At 45.0% G+C, this 17,298-nt stretch overlaps 1 protein-coding gene across 2 annotated transcripts in view; it reads right to left on the reverse strand.

The window, feature by feature from the left end:
- The window catches only part of srcin1a (SRC kinase signaling inhibitor 1a), a 65,730-nt gene that overhangs the window by 33,781 nt on the left and 14,651 nt on the right, over positions 1–17,298 (reverse strand). The window contains exons 3-7 of one of the 2 annotated variants that reach the window (XM_047162025.2): positions 12,459–12,654; positions 9,168–9,463; positions 4,421–5,154; positions 2,844–2,933; positions 93–133 (exon numbers count right to left, since the gene is read on the reverse strand). In XM_047162025.2, the coding sequence (XP_047017981.2) occupies positions 93–133; positions 2,844–2,933; positions 4,421–5,154; positions 9,168–9,463; positions 12,459–12,654 (1,357 nt within the window). Of the gene's footprint in view, positions 1–92; positions 134–2,843; positions 2,937–4,420; positions 5,155–9,167; positions 9,464–12,458; positions 12,655–17,298 lie in introns of both variants that reach the window. The other variant, XM_047162022.2, reaches the window with a different exon arrangement.

Below are 17,298 nucleotides of genomic sequence, written 5' to 3' on the forward strand. Positions count from 1 at the left end.
TGCAAGTCTGCGGAACCTCACCGAAGACCTACAGTAGATGTGGTGTGGGGTTGTGGGTGTGGTTATAGTTGGGGGGGTTTTTTTGTACTCACTTCCCGTGGCCGAGCCGTCGCTGGTGGACTCCGTCTTCTCGCTGGAAGAGAAAGGGAAGGGCCGTGAGAAGTCGGTCCCTGGGTCCCGAGGGCAGCCCGCCATCATGCAGAGCCGCAGCAGGCCGCATCTGAGGATCACACAGGCGTGATACTGCCACAGCCCGACACGGGACGGCAAAACGCACAACCACCTCACACTGCGCTACGCCAGCTAATCAGCTAACGCTCCGTTAGCGGCTCAGATCTACAGCAGTAGCGTCCACACCCACCAACCAAACACCAGCAAACTCGACCAGAAGAAGATGCGAGAATGTTGGAACTTCTTTCATCACACAGTACACTCACGTTCACATCATTCCTCATTTTCACGTCTAGTTCTGCTGATGCGTCTTTGGTGAGCATGGAAGTCTCTCACAATGGACCTGTCTGTACGCTACATCACAGGCTAATACTGTTCTAGTACTACGCTCTAGAAATAATACTACAGCCCCTACGTCTGTGTCTACGTCATCGAATAATCCTGAACAACATTAGCTTACGCAATAACAGGCTATGTACGACGAGCGCCGAAAGTCTGAGTCCACTACCATTTCATTCTTAATTGATATATATATATATATATGTATGTATTGAATTAAACGTAAAAATGTATATACACCATTTGCTTTGGTTGTTTTTTGTCTATTCATTTTAGTTAGTTAGTTAGAGTTACATTTATATAGCGCTCTTCTAGACATTAAAGCGCTTTACGTTGTATGGGGGGAGGGGGTAGGGGGTCCTCCTCAACCACCACTAGTGTGTAGCATCCACCTGGATGATGTGACGGCAACCGTAGTGTGCCAGAACTCCCTCCACACACCAGCTATTAGTGGAGAGGAGAGGAGAGGAGAGTGATGTCGCCAATTCAGAGATGGGGATTATTAGGGGGACATGATAGAGAAGGGCCAATAGGGGGATTGCGCCAGGACGCCGGGGTTATACCCTTACTCTTTACGATACGTGTCCTGGGATCTTTAATGATCACAGAGAGTCAGAGAGTCTCATTCGAAAGACGGTGATGTTTTAACATTAAAGTGCCCCTGTCACAGACCCCACAGGATGAGCACCCCCTGCTGGCCTCATTAATAGTGGTGCAGTGGTGGCTTGGCGGTTAAGGCTCTGGGTTAATTATCGGGAGGTCCACGTTCAAGCCCCAGCGCTGCCAAGCTACCACTGTTGGGCCCTTGAGCAAGGCCCTTAACCCTCTCTGCTCCAGGGGCGCTGTATCATAGCTGACCCTGCACTCTGACCTCAACTTCCTGGCGTGCCGGGATATGTGAAGAAAAGAATTTCACTGTGCTGTGACCAATAAATACTCACTAATACCAGCAGCAGCATTAGTTTTCCCCAGGAGCTCTCCCATCCAGATACCAGCCAGGCTTAACCCTGCTTGGCTTCCATGGGAAGATATGGCTCTGGCCATTTTAAGTATAATTGCAGTAAAATGGCTGTTTCTACGGCAACGCGTTAATGAAACATCACAGTGCTTTTCTCACCCAATCTTTATCGGACATATCTGTAATTTACGTGTGATTGCTTTGAGCAAGAATTTGAACACGCTCCACTGTACTGAGAGAGAGAGAGAAAAATAGAACAACTCACTTGATTTACTTCAAAATCCATGTTCAATTTGGTCAGTAAAGACTTTTATACCACATCGCTGTTGAATTCTCGATTCTGATTGGTCAGAAGCTGTCTATTAACATCAGCTCTGACGGTAATTCCAGCTGCAAGGCAAATCACAGATTTATATTAACGCACTCGTTCTAATACGTGATTGTTTCTATAGTAACGACTCATAGAGTAGGGACTTGCATGGCGGACGTTCCCATGTGATCCGAGTCTGACGATGAAGATATTTTAAGTTGATTCATTTGGAAGGAGTCCATCTCCAGTGTTAGCGTGGTTTTTTTTTTTTTACACTTACATAAAAAGCTGCATTTTTTTTTTTTTGTTTGTTTTGTTTATGAACTTTTTAAGAGAGGTAGAAAAGACCCACTGGTGAAGGGAAGGACTGTTTATAGCTGCGATAACGCAAGTGATAACAGGAAGCAACTTAATTATAAATGGGTCAAAAGTGTCGTTCTTTAATAGTTTAATATTATATTGTAATCATTTTCGATGACTGATGAAAGAAACACGGCATTTGATAGTGGACTCAGACTTTTGGACTCGACTGTGTGTGTGTGTGTGTGTGTGATCTTCAGTTTTTCTGTGTTGGCCTGCACACTTAATGCTGATGCAGATGAGCTCCAGATGTGCGTTTATGACACTTCGAACAAAGCCAAAATATACCAGGGTGAAAGCGGAGGACGAGGCAGCATCCACGATGCAGGGATACACTCCGCAGACCGCGATACACATCGCACAACAGTCCACACTGCGTCTGAGCGTTACACAACACAAGCAGATGAGAAGCACTGAGCAGAAACAAAACAAGCTTCATGATACACTTAAGACACGTGCACTCTGCTTCACGTCACACGTAAGACACATGCACACTGCTTGATGTGAACGCATGTGATGTTTTGTGGTGAATGTATTGAATGCTTTTCGGCAGATGAGCTTCAGTAAATGAGGTCGAGGCTCAGTATGAGCGGTTTAAATGCCCGTGACTGGTGTAGATAGTATACGTTGTATACATCTGTCTGCATTGAGTGTGTGTGTGTGTGTGTGTGTGTGTGTGTGTGTGTGTGTGTGTGTGTGTCTTACGTGCTGTCGCTGTCCGGTGCTCTGGTGAGGACACTCTGCACCAAGCCTGTGAGACTCGCTATCTGCTTCTCCATGGCCTCCATACGATCCCTGCTAAAAAGGATCAACAATTAGCAACCACACACTTAGACACATGCAGACACGCACAGTTATTCATGCAGTTAATTCATGTTCAGCTACACCTTAAGTAACCCAACCTACACCTTTAGTTAGTAACCCAACCTACACCTTAAGTAACCCAACCTACACCTTTAGTTAGTAACCCAACCTACACCTTTAGTAACCCAACCTACACCTTTAGTAACCCAAACTACACCTTTAGTAACCCAACCTATACCTTTAGTTAGTAACTCAACCTACACCTTTAGTAATCCAACCTACACCTTTAGTTAGTAACCCAACCTACACCTTTAGTAATCCAACCTACACCTTTAGTAACCCAACCTACACCTTAAGTAACCCAACCTACACCTTTAGTTAGTAACCCAACCTACACCTTTAGTTAGTAACCCAACCTACACCTTTAGTAACCCAACCTACACCTTAAGTAACCCAACCTACACCTTTAGTTAGTAACCCAACCTACACCTTTAGTAACCCAACCTACACCTTAAGTAACCCAACCTACACCTTTAGTTAGTAACCCAACCTACACCTTAAGTAACCCAACCTACACCTTTAGTTAGTAACCCAACCTACACCTTAAGTAACCCAACCTACACCTTTAGTTAGTAACCCAACCTACACCTTTAGTAACCCAACCTACACCTTAAGTAACCCAACCTACACCTTTAGTTAGTAACCCAACCTACACCTTAAGTAACCCAACCTACACCTTTAGTTAGTAACCCAACCTACACCTTAAGTAACCCAACCTACACCTTTAGTTAGTAACCCAACCTACACCTTTAGTAACCCAACCTACACCTTTAGTAACCCAACCTACACCTTTAGTTAGTAACTCAACCTACACCTTTAGTTAGTAACTCAACCTACACCTTTAGTTAGTAACTCAACCTACACCTTTAGTTAGTAACCCAACCTACACCTTTAGTTAGTAACTCAACCTACACCTTTGGTTAGTAACTCAACCTACACCTTTAGTAACCCAACCTACACCTTTAGTTAGTAACTCAACCTACACCTTTAGTTAGTAACCCAACCTACACCTTTAGTTAGTAACCCAACCTACACCTTTAGTAACCCAACCTACACCTAAGTAACCCAACCTACACCTTTAGTTAGTAACCCAACCTACACCTTTAGTTAGTAACCCAACCCACACCTTAAGTTAGTAACCCAACCTACACCTTTAGTTAGTAACCCAACCTGCACCTTTAGTTAGTAACCCAACCTACACCTTAAGTAACCCAACCTTAACCTCAGTAACCAAAAGTTTTTCTGAAACCCCCCCCAAAAAATTTCCTCATGGCGACCTGCCCTAGGGTTAGCAACCCTAACCTTAAACCTAACCCGAGGACCTGCCATAATTCAACACTGTCAGATATTCTTGTCCTTGTGAGGACATTTGGTCTCCTTAGACAGAAATCCCACTGTAAATTTTTGGAGCCCCTTACCGTGTGTCAGTCTCATTCCCGAAGGCAGAAATCACCCTCCCCGTCTCGCCACCCAGTGGCTCGGAACTTGAGCTGGGCCTAGATTTAGGGCTATCCACAAACACAGACGAGGATGAGTCCTTCCTGAAGCTCTGCCTGACAGGCGAACCGCGGCTCAACGTCCCCGAGTACGAGTCGGACATCTTCTGAGGAGAGGATGAAGTCGACAGCCTGAAGCCCGTGCCCAAAGCGGAGTATGTGTCAGGGTAGAGCGGTGCGCCCGGCTTATAGAGCGAGTCATCCAGGTCGCCCTGCAGCGCCACGGCCGAATACGTGCTCAGAGAGCGCACAGAGCCGCGACGGTAGAGCCCGCCCGGCCCTGGCATGCCCAGCGGTTCGCCCATGGACGTGATGCTTAGACGATGTCCATCAGGCACCAGGCTGTACGGGTCCGCGTAGAGGCTCTCGTTCTTCAGGAGCGCATTCTTGGCGGCGACTTCCTCGTCAGGTTTGACGTCTCGGCGCTCGAGGATGGCTGATGGTGACGCAGTCATGCCCCCTCCTTGCCCGTGAGCCGGAGATCCATGGTGTCCGTGGTGTCCGTGCTGAGAGCCGGAGAATGAAGGAGGACGACCACCGCTGTAGGAAAGACGGGAACGGGCAGGAGAGGCGGAGGAAGGGGAGGAGCCTGAGGAGGGCAGGGTATTCAGACGGCGAGTGGGAGATGACTCGCGTGAAGCATACACCATCTCTCTCTGCAACAAAAAAAAGAGTTCATTTGAAAACAGAAAAGTTTTTAACTTATAAAAAGATTGTGATGGCATGACAAATTCAGTGTCAGGATACTTTTGTCCACATGTTTGCCTCCGCAAGGAAGTTATGACTTGGATATAGATGAATACGCTGGCAAGATTGACCTCTAACAGACATCAAGACTAAAATGAGAAGAATCTTCTTTTTTTTATTATTTATTTATTTGCAGTGGCAATCCCAATCTCTGGATTTATTGAAAATCTGGTGTTTTTTTTAAAGAGGTACGTCCACATGCACATGCACATGTAAGTCGCACGCTCTTGCCTCCTCCTCTACAGTTCAGGCAGTACAGTAGCGTTAATAAACCGATTAACTCCAGCAGTGACTTCACTTCCCTCCGACAAGACATGGTTACATGGTTGTCGCAAATATTGACACGAAGAACAGTGCCATGTTCTTGTTCCGTGGGTCAGTTTGGACTTCAGAACGACTTCAGAACGACAGGACGGAGCGAGGTCGGGATGCAAGCCGAGAACGGATGAGAACATAGCTCCAGACTTTCTGACCCCTCACACTCGTTCGTTCTATTCATCAGGACGTAATCCGACCCGGGAGAACTCCTTTCACGACCATTCAGAGCTTTCGCTCCGCTCGCCTCGAGTTACGGTCTTAATATACATAGACAACACGACGCTGGGATTGAGACTGCAGAGTTTTCGAGTTTTTGAACTAGCCATTGCTCTTCTCTCAGAGTGTGAGGTAGATCTGGAACGCACAGCGGTATACATCGAGTCTTCGTTGCTTTTGTGCTCTTTCACCTTTTTCTCCAGCATAACCCAGGGTCTGACTGACAGTCTTCTGAATTTCTAAGGGATCTCTGCAATTTCATTCGCCCTCCGCATACACACACGTTCAAGAGAGCGGTTGACACGAACCGCAGGGTGCGACGCGTCAAGCGACCCCGTCAGAACGACAGAAAAGGGATTCACTGTCAGCAAACAAAGGACCAGACACTTTCATGTTTTACTTTCATGTTTCTTTCAGAGACTCTTCCACTATCTTTTGAGTTCTGGGACGTTTCCTTTCCATCGTCCCCAGTGCTAGCTTAATGGGTTCACCTGATGGACTCAGCGGCAGAAATGCGCAATCGTAAAAAACCCCCAAAAAAACCCCCCCAGCATTTGACACGATCAAGAAAATATTTGAAGGAGAAAACATCCAAACTCCATCAGCAGAACTCCATCCAAAAGGCGGGCGAATACAAATCCATGACGATTCGTAAGGCGCAATCGACGATCAGGGTTAGATTAGGGATTAGCACTCGTACGGTATACAGTCGAACAAACTCCAGCCGCGTTGCCTTTGTCCGAACAACTTTGTGCGGATTTTCTCATGCGATCAGTTTGATGTCACGCCGTCGATGGCAACCTGCCGATTTAGTGTTTTAACGAGACTCACTTCCTCACACTTCATACAGCATGGGGTCGAACGGCGGTTTTCTTTGCTATTTCGCAAACGGTTTTATTTGAAAATCAGATTACAGTGTTGTGCTTGTAAGAAGTACAACAAGATGGAACGTGGCGTGATGAAGCACAGTTCAAAAGTCGGTTATTTCCCTAACCAGCCTCTTTTATATCTCTCGCTCTCTTCAAGTTAAAGGGACAGTTCACCCCAAAAATGAAAATTCTCTCATCAAGTTCTCACCCGGACGTGGTTCCGAACCCTTTTCGTTTATCTCCGGGACACAAGTGAAGACATTTTAACGAAACCTGGGAGATTTCCATCCCTTCATTCACAGTCTCTCTATTTATAGTCTCTATACAACGGGAACCGGAAGCGCCGCAGTGTTTACAGCGGAGGAAGACGGACGCTGTACACAAAAACTGAGTCGCATGCAACAATCTTTGTAACAAAGATGTCTGAAGATTTCGAGATTTTTTTTGTCCGCTCTCGCAGACATTTTTTGTCCATTTGTCAACAAAGCTTTTATTTTAAATTATTATTATTATTATTTTTTTACTGCCCGTGCTCTGGATTTGATATTTTATATGGCCCAGCCCCGGTGATTTTACAGCTCTGAAGGAACTTACTCCTCCAGACTGCCTGTTTTTTTTAATTATTATTATTATTCTCCGTAGGTCGTGGAGGTGGAACAGCAACAATTTTCAAGAACTGTTTTAAGTGTAAACTCGTGCCTGGTGAAAACGTTCTAAGCTTTGAGTTGCAGCTCTTTAAGGCCGAGCTTCAAGGGGGCGGTGGTGACTTACGTGGTTAAGGCGCTGGGTTACTGATCGGAAGGTCGGGGGTTCAAGCCCTGGCTGCCAAGCTGCCACTGTTGGGCCCTTGAGCAAGGCCCTTAACCCTCTCTGCTCCAGGGGGCGCCGTATCATGGTTCCTGGTAAAAAGCACTGACAATGGAGACTCCTTCTCCTTATCTCCTCCAGATAACGTCTCCATATCAACTAAAAGCGCTTTTAAAATCTGTGGTGCTTCTGTGCAAGTTGTTACTATAGAAATGAAATTATTAATCAAATATTACATTACATTCATCCTTACCCAGAGCGACTTACGTTTATCTCATTTATACAAATGAGCAGTTGAGGGTTAAGGGTCTTACTCAAGGACCCAACTGTAGCAGCTCGGCGGTGCTGGGGTTTGAACTCACCACCTCCCAAACGGTAGTCCAACATCGTAAACGCTGAGCTACCACTTCTCTTGAGTACTATATAATATTTTGTATATAATGATTTGGATATATGTTAATGGAAATAAGTGGAACGACCGAATTTTTAGGGTTCGGGATTACTACGGAAATGCGATTTCACGAAACTAGTGTTAGCCTTGCCGTAGTGGATTGGTTCTTACACCGCCACTAGGAAACCACAACTACTCTGTGAATTCAATTTCTCAGTTTTCATGTTCTCATGAGCTTTAAGAGATCCTATCGGTTGATGGGGTAACCCATGCAGCTGGATGCTATGTGACACGACAATACACAGGGTGCAATCTGTAGAAACATTTCCAGTCTTCCACAACACACCACCATGCATACACCTTTAGAACATGTAGAACTTGTGCACTTGTTCCTTCGGGGCAACCGTCTATAAGTGTTAACTATTTGGGGGAACTGTCTATTAGAGTTAGCCGTCCAAATAACCGAGTACCGGGTACTCTTTCAATTATAAATAACGACCAGGTATGACTGAAATAGTCTTATACACTCTTGGTCAAAAGAAGGTTCCTTGTGGGTTCTTTGCTTTCTAATGGAGTTCTACTTTGAACCCTCCCTGACAGCGAAAAACGAGTTCTTCGTAAAACCTTTCGCAAAAGTGCTTTGGATAGTTAAGGGGTCTCAACTTCAGAAAGGACTGCCAGTTGGAATCTTGTCTCTGATGAGGAAAGATTTCTACATTGTACCATTCTAGTTGGGTTTCTGCATAGTTAAGGGGTTCGTGGTTCCTACTAAAGATGTTCTACTCGGAACCTTTTTCGCTAGCGAAAGAGTTCTGCATAGACAATTTCTCAAGGGTTCTTTGGATAGTTTTCTGGAGGTGTTCTACTGGAGACCACTTCTAACTTGGAGAGAAAGTTCTACACAGGAGGTTCTTTGGTTAGTTACAGGTTTGTCGCTTCCTGGAGTAGTTCTACTTTAAATCCTCTGTGATAGGTTGAGATTTTGTAGAAACCTCGTTGAGGGGTCTTGGTATATTTAAAGCATCTTACCTTCCTAAAGGTTTTCAACTTGGCATCCTCACTGAAAGGGAAAGAATTCTACATAGAACCTTGGCTAATAGGAAAAGATGGTTCTATGTAGAATATTTAGGAGTTCCCTGAGAATTATATGCATGCTTCATGCATGGAACAGTGATTTGGCACCATTTCAGACACAGTGTTAGCATCTATGCTTATTGTGAGGCTTGGGTTTCGCGTTTGGCTCTAAACGACAGACCTTGAGTACGTGTGTAGTTGGCATTACTGGTCTCCAGCTGAACAACAGACATACTCGCACACTCACCCGCAGGTCTCCGTTGGCCAGGTGTGCAGCCGCCGTGTAGGAACCATAGACTGGCTCCTTGCGGTAGATCTTAATGATGCTGCGGTCCTGAATGTCCCGGACGTCCTCCAGCTCGTAGAAGACGTTACGTGCCTCATCCTTGATCAGGATGGCTGTGTTGGGAGACTTGAGCATGCTAGCTGTTAGCTTCTGGGGGAACATGTGCACAATGAGCGCGTGTAGAGTCTCCATACTGCTCAACTCATGGGTGATGTGGACGCGCCTTGTCTCATCGCCAAACTGCAGGAACAGCACTCCTGTGGAAAAGGAAGAAAAGACAGAGCGTGAAGGACGTTTTGGGGGAATGAGAACGAACCCTCTCTGATAGAGAATCAGAGTTCCAAATAGAACCACCTTTAAGGGTTCTTCGGACTTCCCGATGGGGTTTCTACTTGAAAGCATTCTCTGACTGAGAGTATTACACATATTATTGGAAGGATTTTTAAGAGAGCTCTACATACAAAACTTCTCAAGTGTTCTTTGGATGGTTAAAAGGTTTCTAAGCCATCTCTGATAAAGAAGACCTCGTAGAACCTTACTTCTTTGGGTTCTTTAGATGGTTAAGGATACTTAGCTTCCTGAAGGGGTTCTTACTTGGAGAACATTTTTGGAACCTTGTGTGGTAGAGAACAAGAGTTTTACACAGAACCTTCCTCAAGGGTTTTATTCACTTATTTATTTATTTTTGGAAAGTTATCGGTTCTTAGCTTAGTAAGGGAGTAGTTAAAGGAGTTCATGAAGACCAAAGGGAATGATGGACAGATAAGACTAGCGCGAGAGACAGAGAGGCATTAATCAAAGTCGGTGTGTTTAGCTGCTCCCTGATGCTCCCCATCAGTCTGAGTCATTTCGCACTATGTGTGTGTGTGTGTGTGGTACAATAGCGGAACTATACATCAACCTTCACAGGACAGCACTCTGGCAGGAAGTAACTAATAGCAATATAATTGGTGTGTATCGATGCCCCGCATTCTGATGTTCCTACATCCCCAGGGTCCTATGTTCCTTCACGTCTATGTTCCCTCTGTATGTTACATTAAATTGCAATCGGTGCTTTTTAACTCAGCGAATTGTCTACTCGGATAACAAACTCATCTGGTTTTCGGACTGAGTTTGTATAAATCATTGGAAAAATCTAGTTTCAGCTAACGCCCTGAGAACATAAGGATATTCCATAGAAGGTTTAAATGAAGAACCAGTGAGAACATACAGGGCTGTTGACTAGAATTTTTAACGAGGCAACATTGGGCCCTGGGAATATAGAGTGAAAACATTAAAATAAGAGAATATACGGCCTTGAGATCTTATTGCCTTGAAAGCATCGGGTTGTTGTTTCCTTTTAAGTTTAAATTAGTCAAATATAGCCCTGGAAATATGGGCTTATTTTCTAGAAATTAAAAATAAGGGACTGTAGCGCTCTAGGAACAAAGGGTTCCCTCCGAATTTCTTTTCTTTTCTTTTTTTTTTTTTAATGAAGGCACATAGAGTTTTGCAAAAATTAAGGGGAACAAAGGGCAGTAGGAGAGTGCACTATGAGAGGGCACTATGTCCTAGAGAAATTCACTAAAGTAATGTAGAAAATATAGACAAGAGAAGGAAGTAAACACAGGGTTCGTTACGAGAACATCTGGAACATCTCTGGGAACATAGAGCTAAAAAGCGTAAATAAACGCTCTGCACTTATAGAGCGCGTTTTCACCTTAGACGTTAAGTTCAGAACGGTACAGTGACAGCCGACGATAGAAACGCTCCATATTATCCATAGCTACTAATCCGAAACACGATAGACTGAGAGCACGGGCGTGATTCGTGTAGTAAAACACCCGAGCGGACAGCGCGATAACAGCACACACATGCGGTACTGTGTATCATCCTGCAACACGAGTGTAATATATCCCTGCTATTAGACCTGCCAGCCTGCCATTTCTCATTAACAAAGCGGAAAGCAGTTAGCGACTAATACCACACAGCATGTTTATCTGGAATTAATAGGCGATCGGGGAAAGTTCTTCCGTAGGGAGCGCACGCATATACGCTAAAGAGACACCCGGACACATCGGTGATTTATCGCGATGATCCGATTAAGCCGTGGAGGAACGGCCGCAGATCGAGTAAGTGGAAGTGTTTACGACGACGTGCGGGATGAAGAGCGGACAGGAGAGGAGAAAAAGCTTTTACGCTCGGGTCAAAAGCAACGTGACCACAAATGGGCTGACGTTTGAGTGAGTTCCTGCCGAGCATACCCATAACGCTACTGAAGTGACACTTCATATTCGAGTACGTGTTAGGTAAAACTAAGACGAAGCCATTTGTCTTTCAACACGTCCTCACGTGACGTGATGGGCTCTATATTCAGCTGCCTAACCCGAACCCGTTGTAACCTGGACATACCATTACTAAGCTCTCTCAAAGTGAACAGACTTTTTATTATTATTTTCAGGGTCACGGGGAACCTGGAGACTATCCCAGGGAGCATCGGGCACGAGGCGGGGTACACCCTGGACAGGGTGCCAATCCATCACAGGGCACAATCACACACCCGTTCATACACTACGGACACTTTGGACACGCAAATCAGTCTACCGTGCATGTCTTTGGACTGGGGGACCCGGAGGAAACCCCCGCAGCACGGGGAGAACACGCAAACTCCGCACACACAGGACCACGGTGCGAACCGAACCGCCGACCCTGGAGGTGTGAGGCGAACATGCTAACCCCATGCATTTTTAACATTTACAAATCGCTACACTCTAGGGCCAGTGTCCTTGTGCTTACTTTTTGTGTTTGTGTTATAATCATGAAATTAGAGCCCAGAATCTGACTACAGTGTATGGTTATTCACATATCCCGCATGATGTAAGACCTGGTGTTATCACGTTCAGGTGAAGGTGTTTATTTACGAAATATACTCGTGAAATATAGTTTCTCCTGACTGCAAGAAATATAAAACCTATTTATAGTGCGCTTACACTTTTCAACCCTGCTGTGAACGACTTTCTTTTGCACTTTTCCCATTATGGATTAGAGTTCAACATCTCCATTTGTGTTTCATATCATGGTTTGGAGCAAACAAGTTCAGGTCCTGTATCCTGGAGGCGGCGGAACACAGCGCGGAGCCCGTGTTTGTGCGTTCGTGTGTGAGCAGGGAGAAGGAGCATTTTTAATGCATGGGACTGGTCAAGAGTGAGTCAGAATCGACGAGCATGTAAGATGTCAGGGTAGATGTATGGTGTGTGTGTGTGTGTGTGTTACCTGGAGAGCGCAGTTTGTTCTGGCTGGCAGAACGGGACAGCGGAAGGCTCTGACGGAAGCGGTTCATGCGATTGAAGCCGAGCGGCATGTCGGCCTCAGACATGGTCTCCAGAGACTCAGCCGAGGCGTAGGACAATTTGGATGCCTGATCAGCCAAACCAGACTGAGTGGACTGGGAATGGCGTGGACTACGGCTCTGTACATGGTAGAGAGAGAGAGAAAGAGTTAGAGAAAGAGTAGATTCTCCATACAGCTACAGTGCGTAATGACCTCCTTCACCGAGACTAAGGCACAGAGGCCACACCTCCTTCACTGAGACTGAGGAACAGAAGCCACACCTCCTTCACTGAGACTAAGGCACAGAGGCCACACCTCCTTCACTGAGACAGAGGAACAGATGCCACACCTCCTTCACTGAGACTAAGGCACAGAGGCCACACCTTCACTGAGACAGAGGAACAGAAGCCACACCTCCTTCACTCAGACTCAGGAACAGAGGCCACACCTCCTTCACTGAGACTAAGGCACAGAGGCCACACCTCCTTCACTGAGACTAAGGAACAGATGCCACACCTCCTTCACTGAGACTGAGGAACAGAAGCCACACCTCCTTCACTGAGACTGAGGCACAGAGGCCACACCTACTTCACTGAGACTGAGGAACAGAAGCCACACCTCCTTCACTGAGACTAAGGCACAGAGGCCACACCTCCTTCACTGAGACTAAGGCACAGAGGCCACACCTCCTTCACTGAGACTGAGGCACAGAGGCCACACCTCCTTCACTGAGACTAAGGCACAGAGGCCACACCTCCTTCACTGAGACTAAGGCACAGAGGCCACACCTCCTTCACTGAGACTAAGGCACAGAGGCCACACCTCCTTCACTGAGACTAAGGCACAGAGGCCACACCTCCATCACTGAGACTGAGGAACAGAAGCCACACCTCCTTCACTGAGACTAAGGCACAGAGGCCACACCTCCTTCACTGAGACTGAGGCACAGAGGCCACACCTCCATCACTGAGACTGAGGAATAGATGCCACGCCTCCGTCACTGAGACTGAAGGTACATCCTTGAGGCTGCTCAGATCTACTAATAGACCAATAATGCATTAAAAGAAATAACAGCAGAGAATTATGGGCACAGACTCTGTAACAATTATAGAAACCTGCTGAGTGATAATAAGGCTCCGTCTCCGTCTCAATCACCGTCTTTCTATCTCGCGCAGGCGGACTGATTTAAAAGACGGTTTCTCCTAATGAGCAAGAGATGTGCGCTATTGTGTGGTTTATAGTCGTGTCTCTCCATGGAGGCTGAACAGTGTTTAATGATGAGACTCCCACGTCTCCATCACCGCTCCACAGCACCGCACTCTTCGGTAACGAGCTCCCAGGATGTACTCTGCAGATGCTGGGTTGAGATTCATCAGCAAAGCAGCAAGAAGACTTCTTTTCTTTCATCTCCTCTGTGGTTAATCCACTACATGGTGATTTTCCCACCAAGTTATTTGCTCGAGCTGAATGATGAATATAATAACGGGATGATGATAATAATAACGATCCGTGTGAGAAATTTCCCGGATGCTCCATAAACCGAGCGCAGTTGTTGATACGGGAGAATTTTCCTGTGAGGAGACATTTATTTAATATCTTAGGAAGGAGTCTCCAGTCTCAGTGCTTCGTAACGATGAGACTTAAAGCTGTATTAAGTATTCCCACATAGGAGAATTTTCCCGACAGAGGAGTTCCAGTTTCACGGCAACATGACGAGCTGTGGGATGTTGTTTTGTTGTTGTTGTTTATTTGTTTTATTAACTCAATGTAAATTAGATCAATTATAATAAGAATAAATACACTGCAAGATGTGCTGTTACTGGAAAATAATCAACTTTGCAGAAAATCGTGGACCCTCGACTATGCGTTAGTGACATCTGGGTGTTCCTCTCCTCCATTTTGAGAATCATGGGTAAAAACTATGGAGTAATCTGAATATATTGTATTTCTTACGCAAACTTCAAACAGATCGACAGGCCACGCCCACAAGTGACTGTAGTAGCGGTAGTGAAATCTGTCCCCTCGCTAGTACAGTATGAACGCGGCATAACCCTGACGTTTGCGGTTTGTTTTTTTGTTTTGTTTTTATCATATTATTATAGAACTAATAATAAAATACATCAGTCAGTGGAATTAAATGGAGAAAATGGGGAAGAAAACCGAACTACTCTCAGTTACAGCTGTCCACTAGTATGCAGTATATTGCACATGGGAGTGTTTTAAACTGTCAACCCTGTGCTGAACTGTGAATACATTCTCTTTTGTTCCTCCTCTCTTTCTTCTTGCTTTGGTTCAATGAAGTATTCAGGGCTGAAAGTGCTCGGCAGCACCGAAATTGCCTTGCCAAATAGCGGCAGATTGATGGCTGATTCAGTCTTTTGCAGAGAGCGTGAGAAACAGAGGGATCGTGTCATGCTGCTCTCCAGGTAGATGATCGGGAAATGGCAGGCTGCCTCTCCGCTAACAAACGAAGGGGAAAAATGATGGATGAAGCACAGAGAAAGAAACTTTTCACCTGCTGATTTTACAAGACGTCTTTTGTCGAGCAGGAGAAAGAGCAGTGGTAGCTCATTGGTTATGGTTCACAGGTGTGCACAGGATTTGAATGTAAACGCAGGATTATTTAAAAAAAAAAAAAACTGAAGAGAGTGAAGCAAAAGGCAGAATGAAAAGGAGGCAGGCTCGGACGAATGACAGACAGGATACACTAGTCTGGGACAAAACTGTATACAATACAATACAAACTATACAAAACGATACAATACTAAATCAAAAGCAGAATGTCGATTAGAAAAAAAAGGTTCGTAATGGTGAGTGGCAGAAAGCAGGCAGGAGACGTCGCACTGAAGAGGAGTTGTTCATGTCTGGGTTATCTAAAGGGATTAGTGTGTGGGAATAGGTGTGCATTTGGGTCATGTGATATGATCAGTATTGCCAACACAGTAACATTTTTGCTAGATTTGTTAACTTTATTTATTTTTTTAAACAACCTAGGAACAAATCTAGCAAGTTTTTGAGCAGTTTTAGTGTCTGTCCTGCTCTTGATAAGGTTCTCCACCTCCAAAAGCCAGTCACTGATCACCATGGTTACCAACGACCAATCACTGATCACCATTTTCCCCAACAACCAATCACTGAACACCATTGTTACCAACAACCAATCACTGATCACCATTTTCCCCAATGACCAATCGCTGATCACCATTGTTACCAACACCCAATCAGTGATCACCATTGTTCCCAACGACCAATCGCTGATCACCATTGTTACCAACACCCAATCAGTGATCACCATCGTTCCCAACGACCAATCGCTGATCATCATTGTTCCCAAAGACCAATCCTGATCACCATTTTCCCCAACAACCAATCACTGATCACCATTGTTCTCAACAACCAATCACTGATCACCATTTTCCCCAATGACCAATCGCTGATCACCATTGTTACCAACACCCAATCAGTGATCACCATTGTTCCCAACGACCAATCGCTGATCACCATTGTTACCAACACCCAATCAGTGATCACCATCGTTCCCAACGACCAATCGCTGATCATCATTGTTCCCAAAGACCAATCCTGATCACCATTTTCCCCAACAACCAATCACTGATCACCATTGTTCTCAACAACCAATCACTGATCACCATTGTTACCAACAACCAATCACTGATCACCATTGTTACCAACAACCAATCACTGATCACCATTGTTACCAACAACCAATCACTGATCACCATTGTTCCCAACAACCAATCGCTGATCACCATTGTTCCCAAAGACCAATCACTGATCACCAACCATTTTCCCCAACAACCAATCACTGATCACCATTGTTACCAACAACCAATCACTGATCATCATTGTTCCCAATAACCAATCACTGATCAATATTGTTCCCAATAATGAATCACTGATCACCGTGTTCCTCAACGACCAATCAGTGATCATCATTGTTCCCAATAAACAATCACTGATCATGATTGTTCCCAATAACCAATCACTGATCATCATTGTTCCCAATAACCAATCACTGATCATCATTGTTCCCAATAACCAATCACTGATCATCATTGTTCCCAACAACCAATCACTGATCACCATTTTACACAACGACCAATCACTGATCATCACTACTGTTCCCAATAACCAATCACTGATCACTATTGTTCCAAATCTATTCAAAGTGTCAATCTTTCCTACTTCATGTAACTCATTATGATACGCAAATCACAACGATTTGCGTATGATTCAATGATTTGTTGAGGATGAATCTCGCTTAAGGCACCAAATGGGCTAGGGCCGGCACTGGACTGCAGAGCTAAACAAATATTTATTACCAGAGATCATGATTTCTCAGAGGAGAATAGAAAAAGAGCCCAGATTTGGGCAATAATTCAATAAGAGCCTAATTCCATCAAGTGTATCATTTCAGGAGAATCGACTGCTTTTAATCTGGAGGACAGAGAACCCTCCAGAGATGCCCTTCATATTCAAATGATTAACATTCGTATAGTAGAACACACACACACACACACACACACACACACACACACACACACACACACACACTTACTTCCAGCGTTAAATCCCAGTTTTTCCTGAATTTCCTGTTATGACCTTTTCCCCTTAAAAAGATTTATAAAGAGTTATAAAAAAAGATGCAAGAATGTACGGATCTTAAACGGTCTACAGATCAGCTTAGCCTACAGTACATTCAACGGGATGCAGCAACTTGACCTTCAAACCAAACGGCCGCAGGTTTATGGTATAAAACACG

The sequence above is a fragment of the Ictalurus punctatus genome, chromosome 2, assembly GCF_001660625.3.
Source record: "Ictalurus punctatus breed USDA103 chromosome 2, Coco_2.0, whole genome shotgun sequence".
In the NCBI taxonomy this organism is placed as follows: Eukaryota; Metazoa; Chordata; class Actinopteri; order Siluriformes; family Ictaluridae; genus Ictalurus; species Ictalurus punctatus.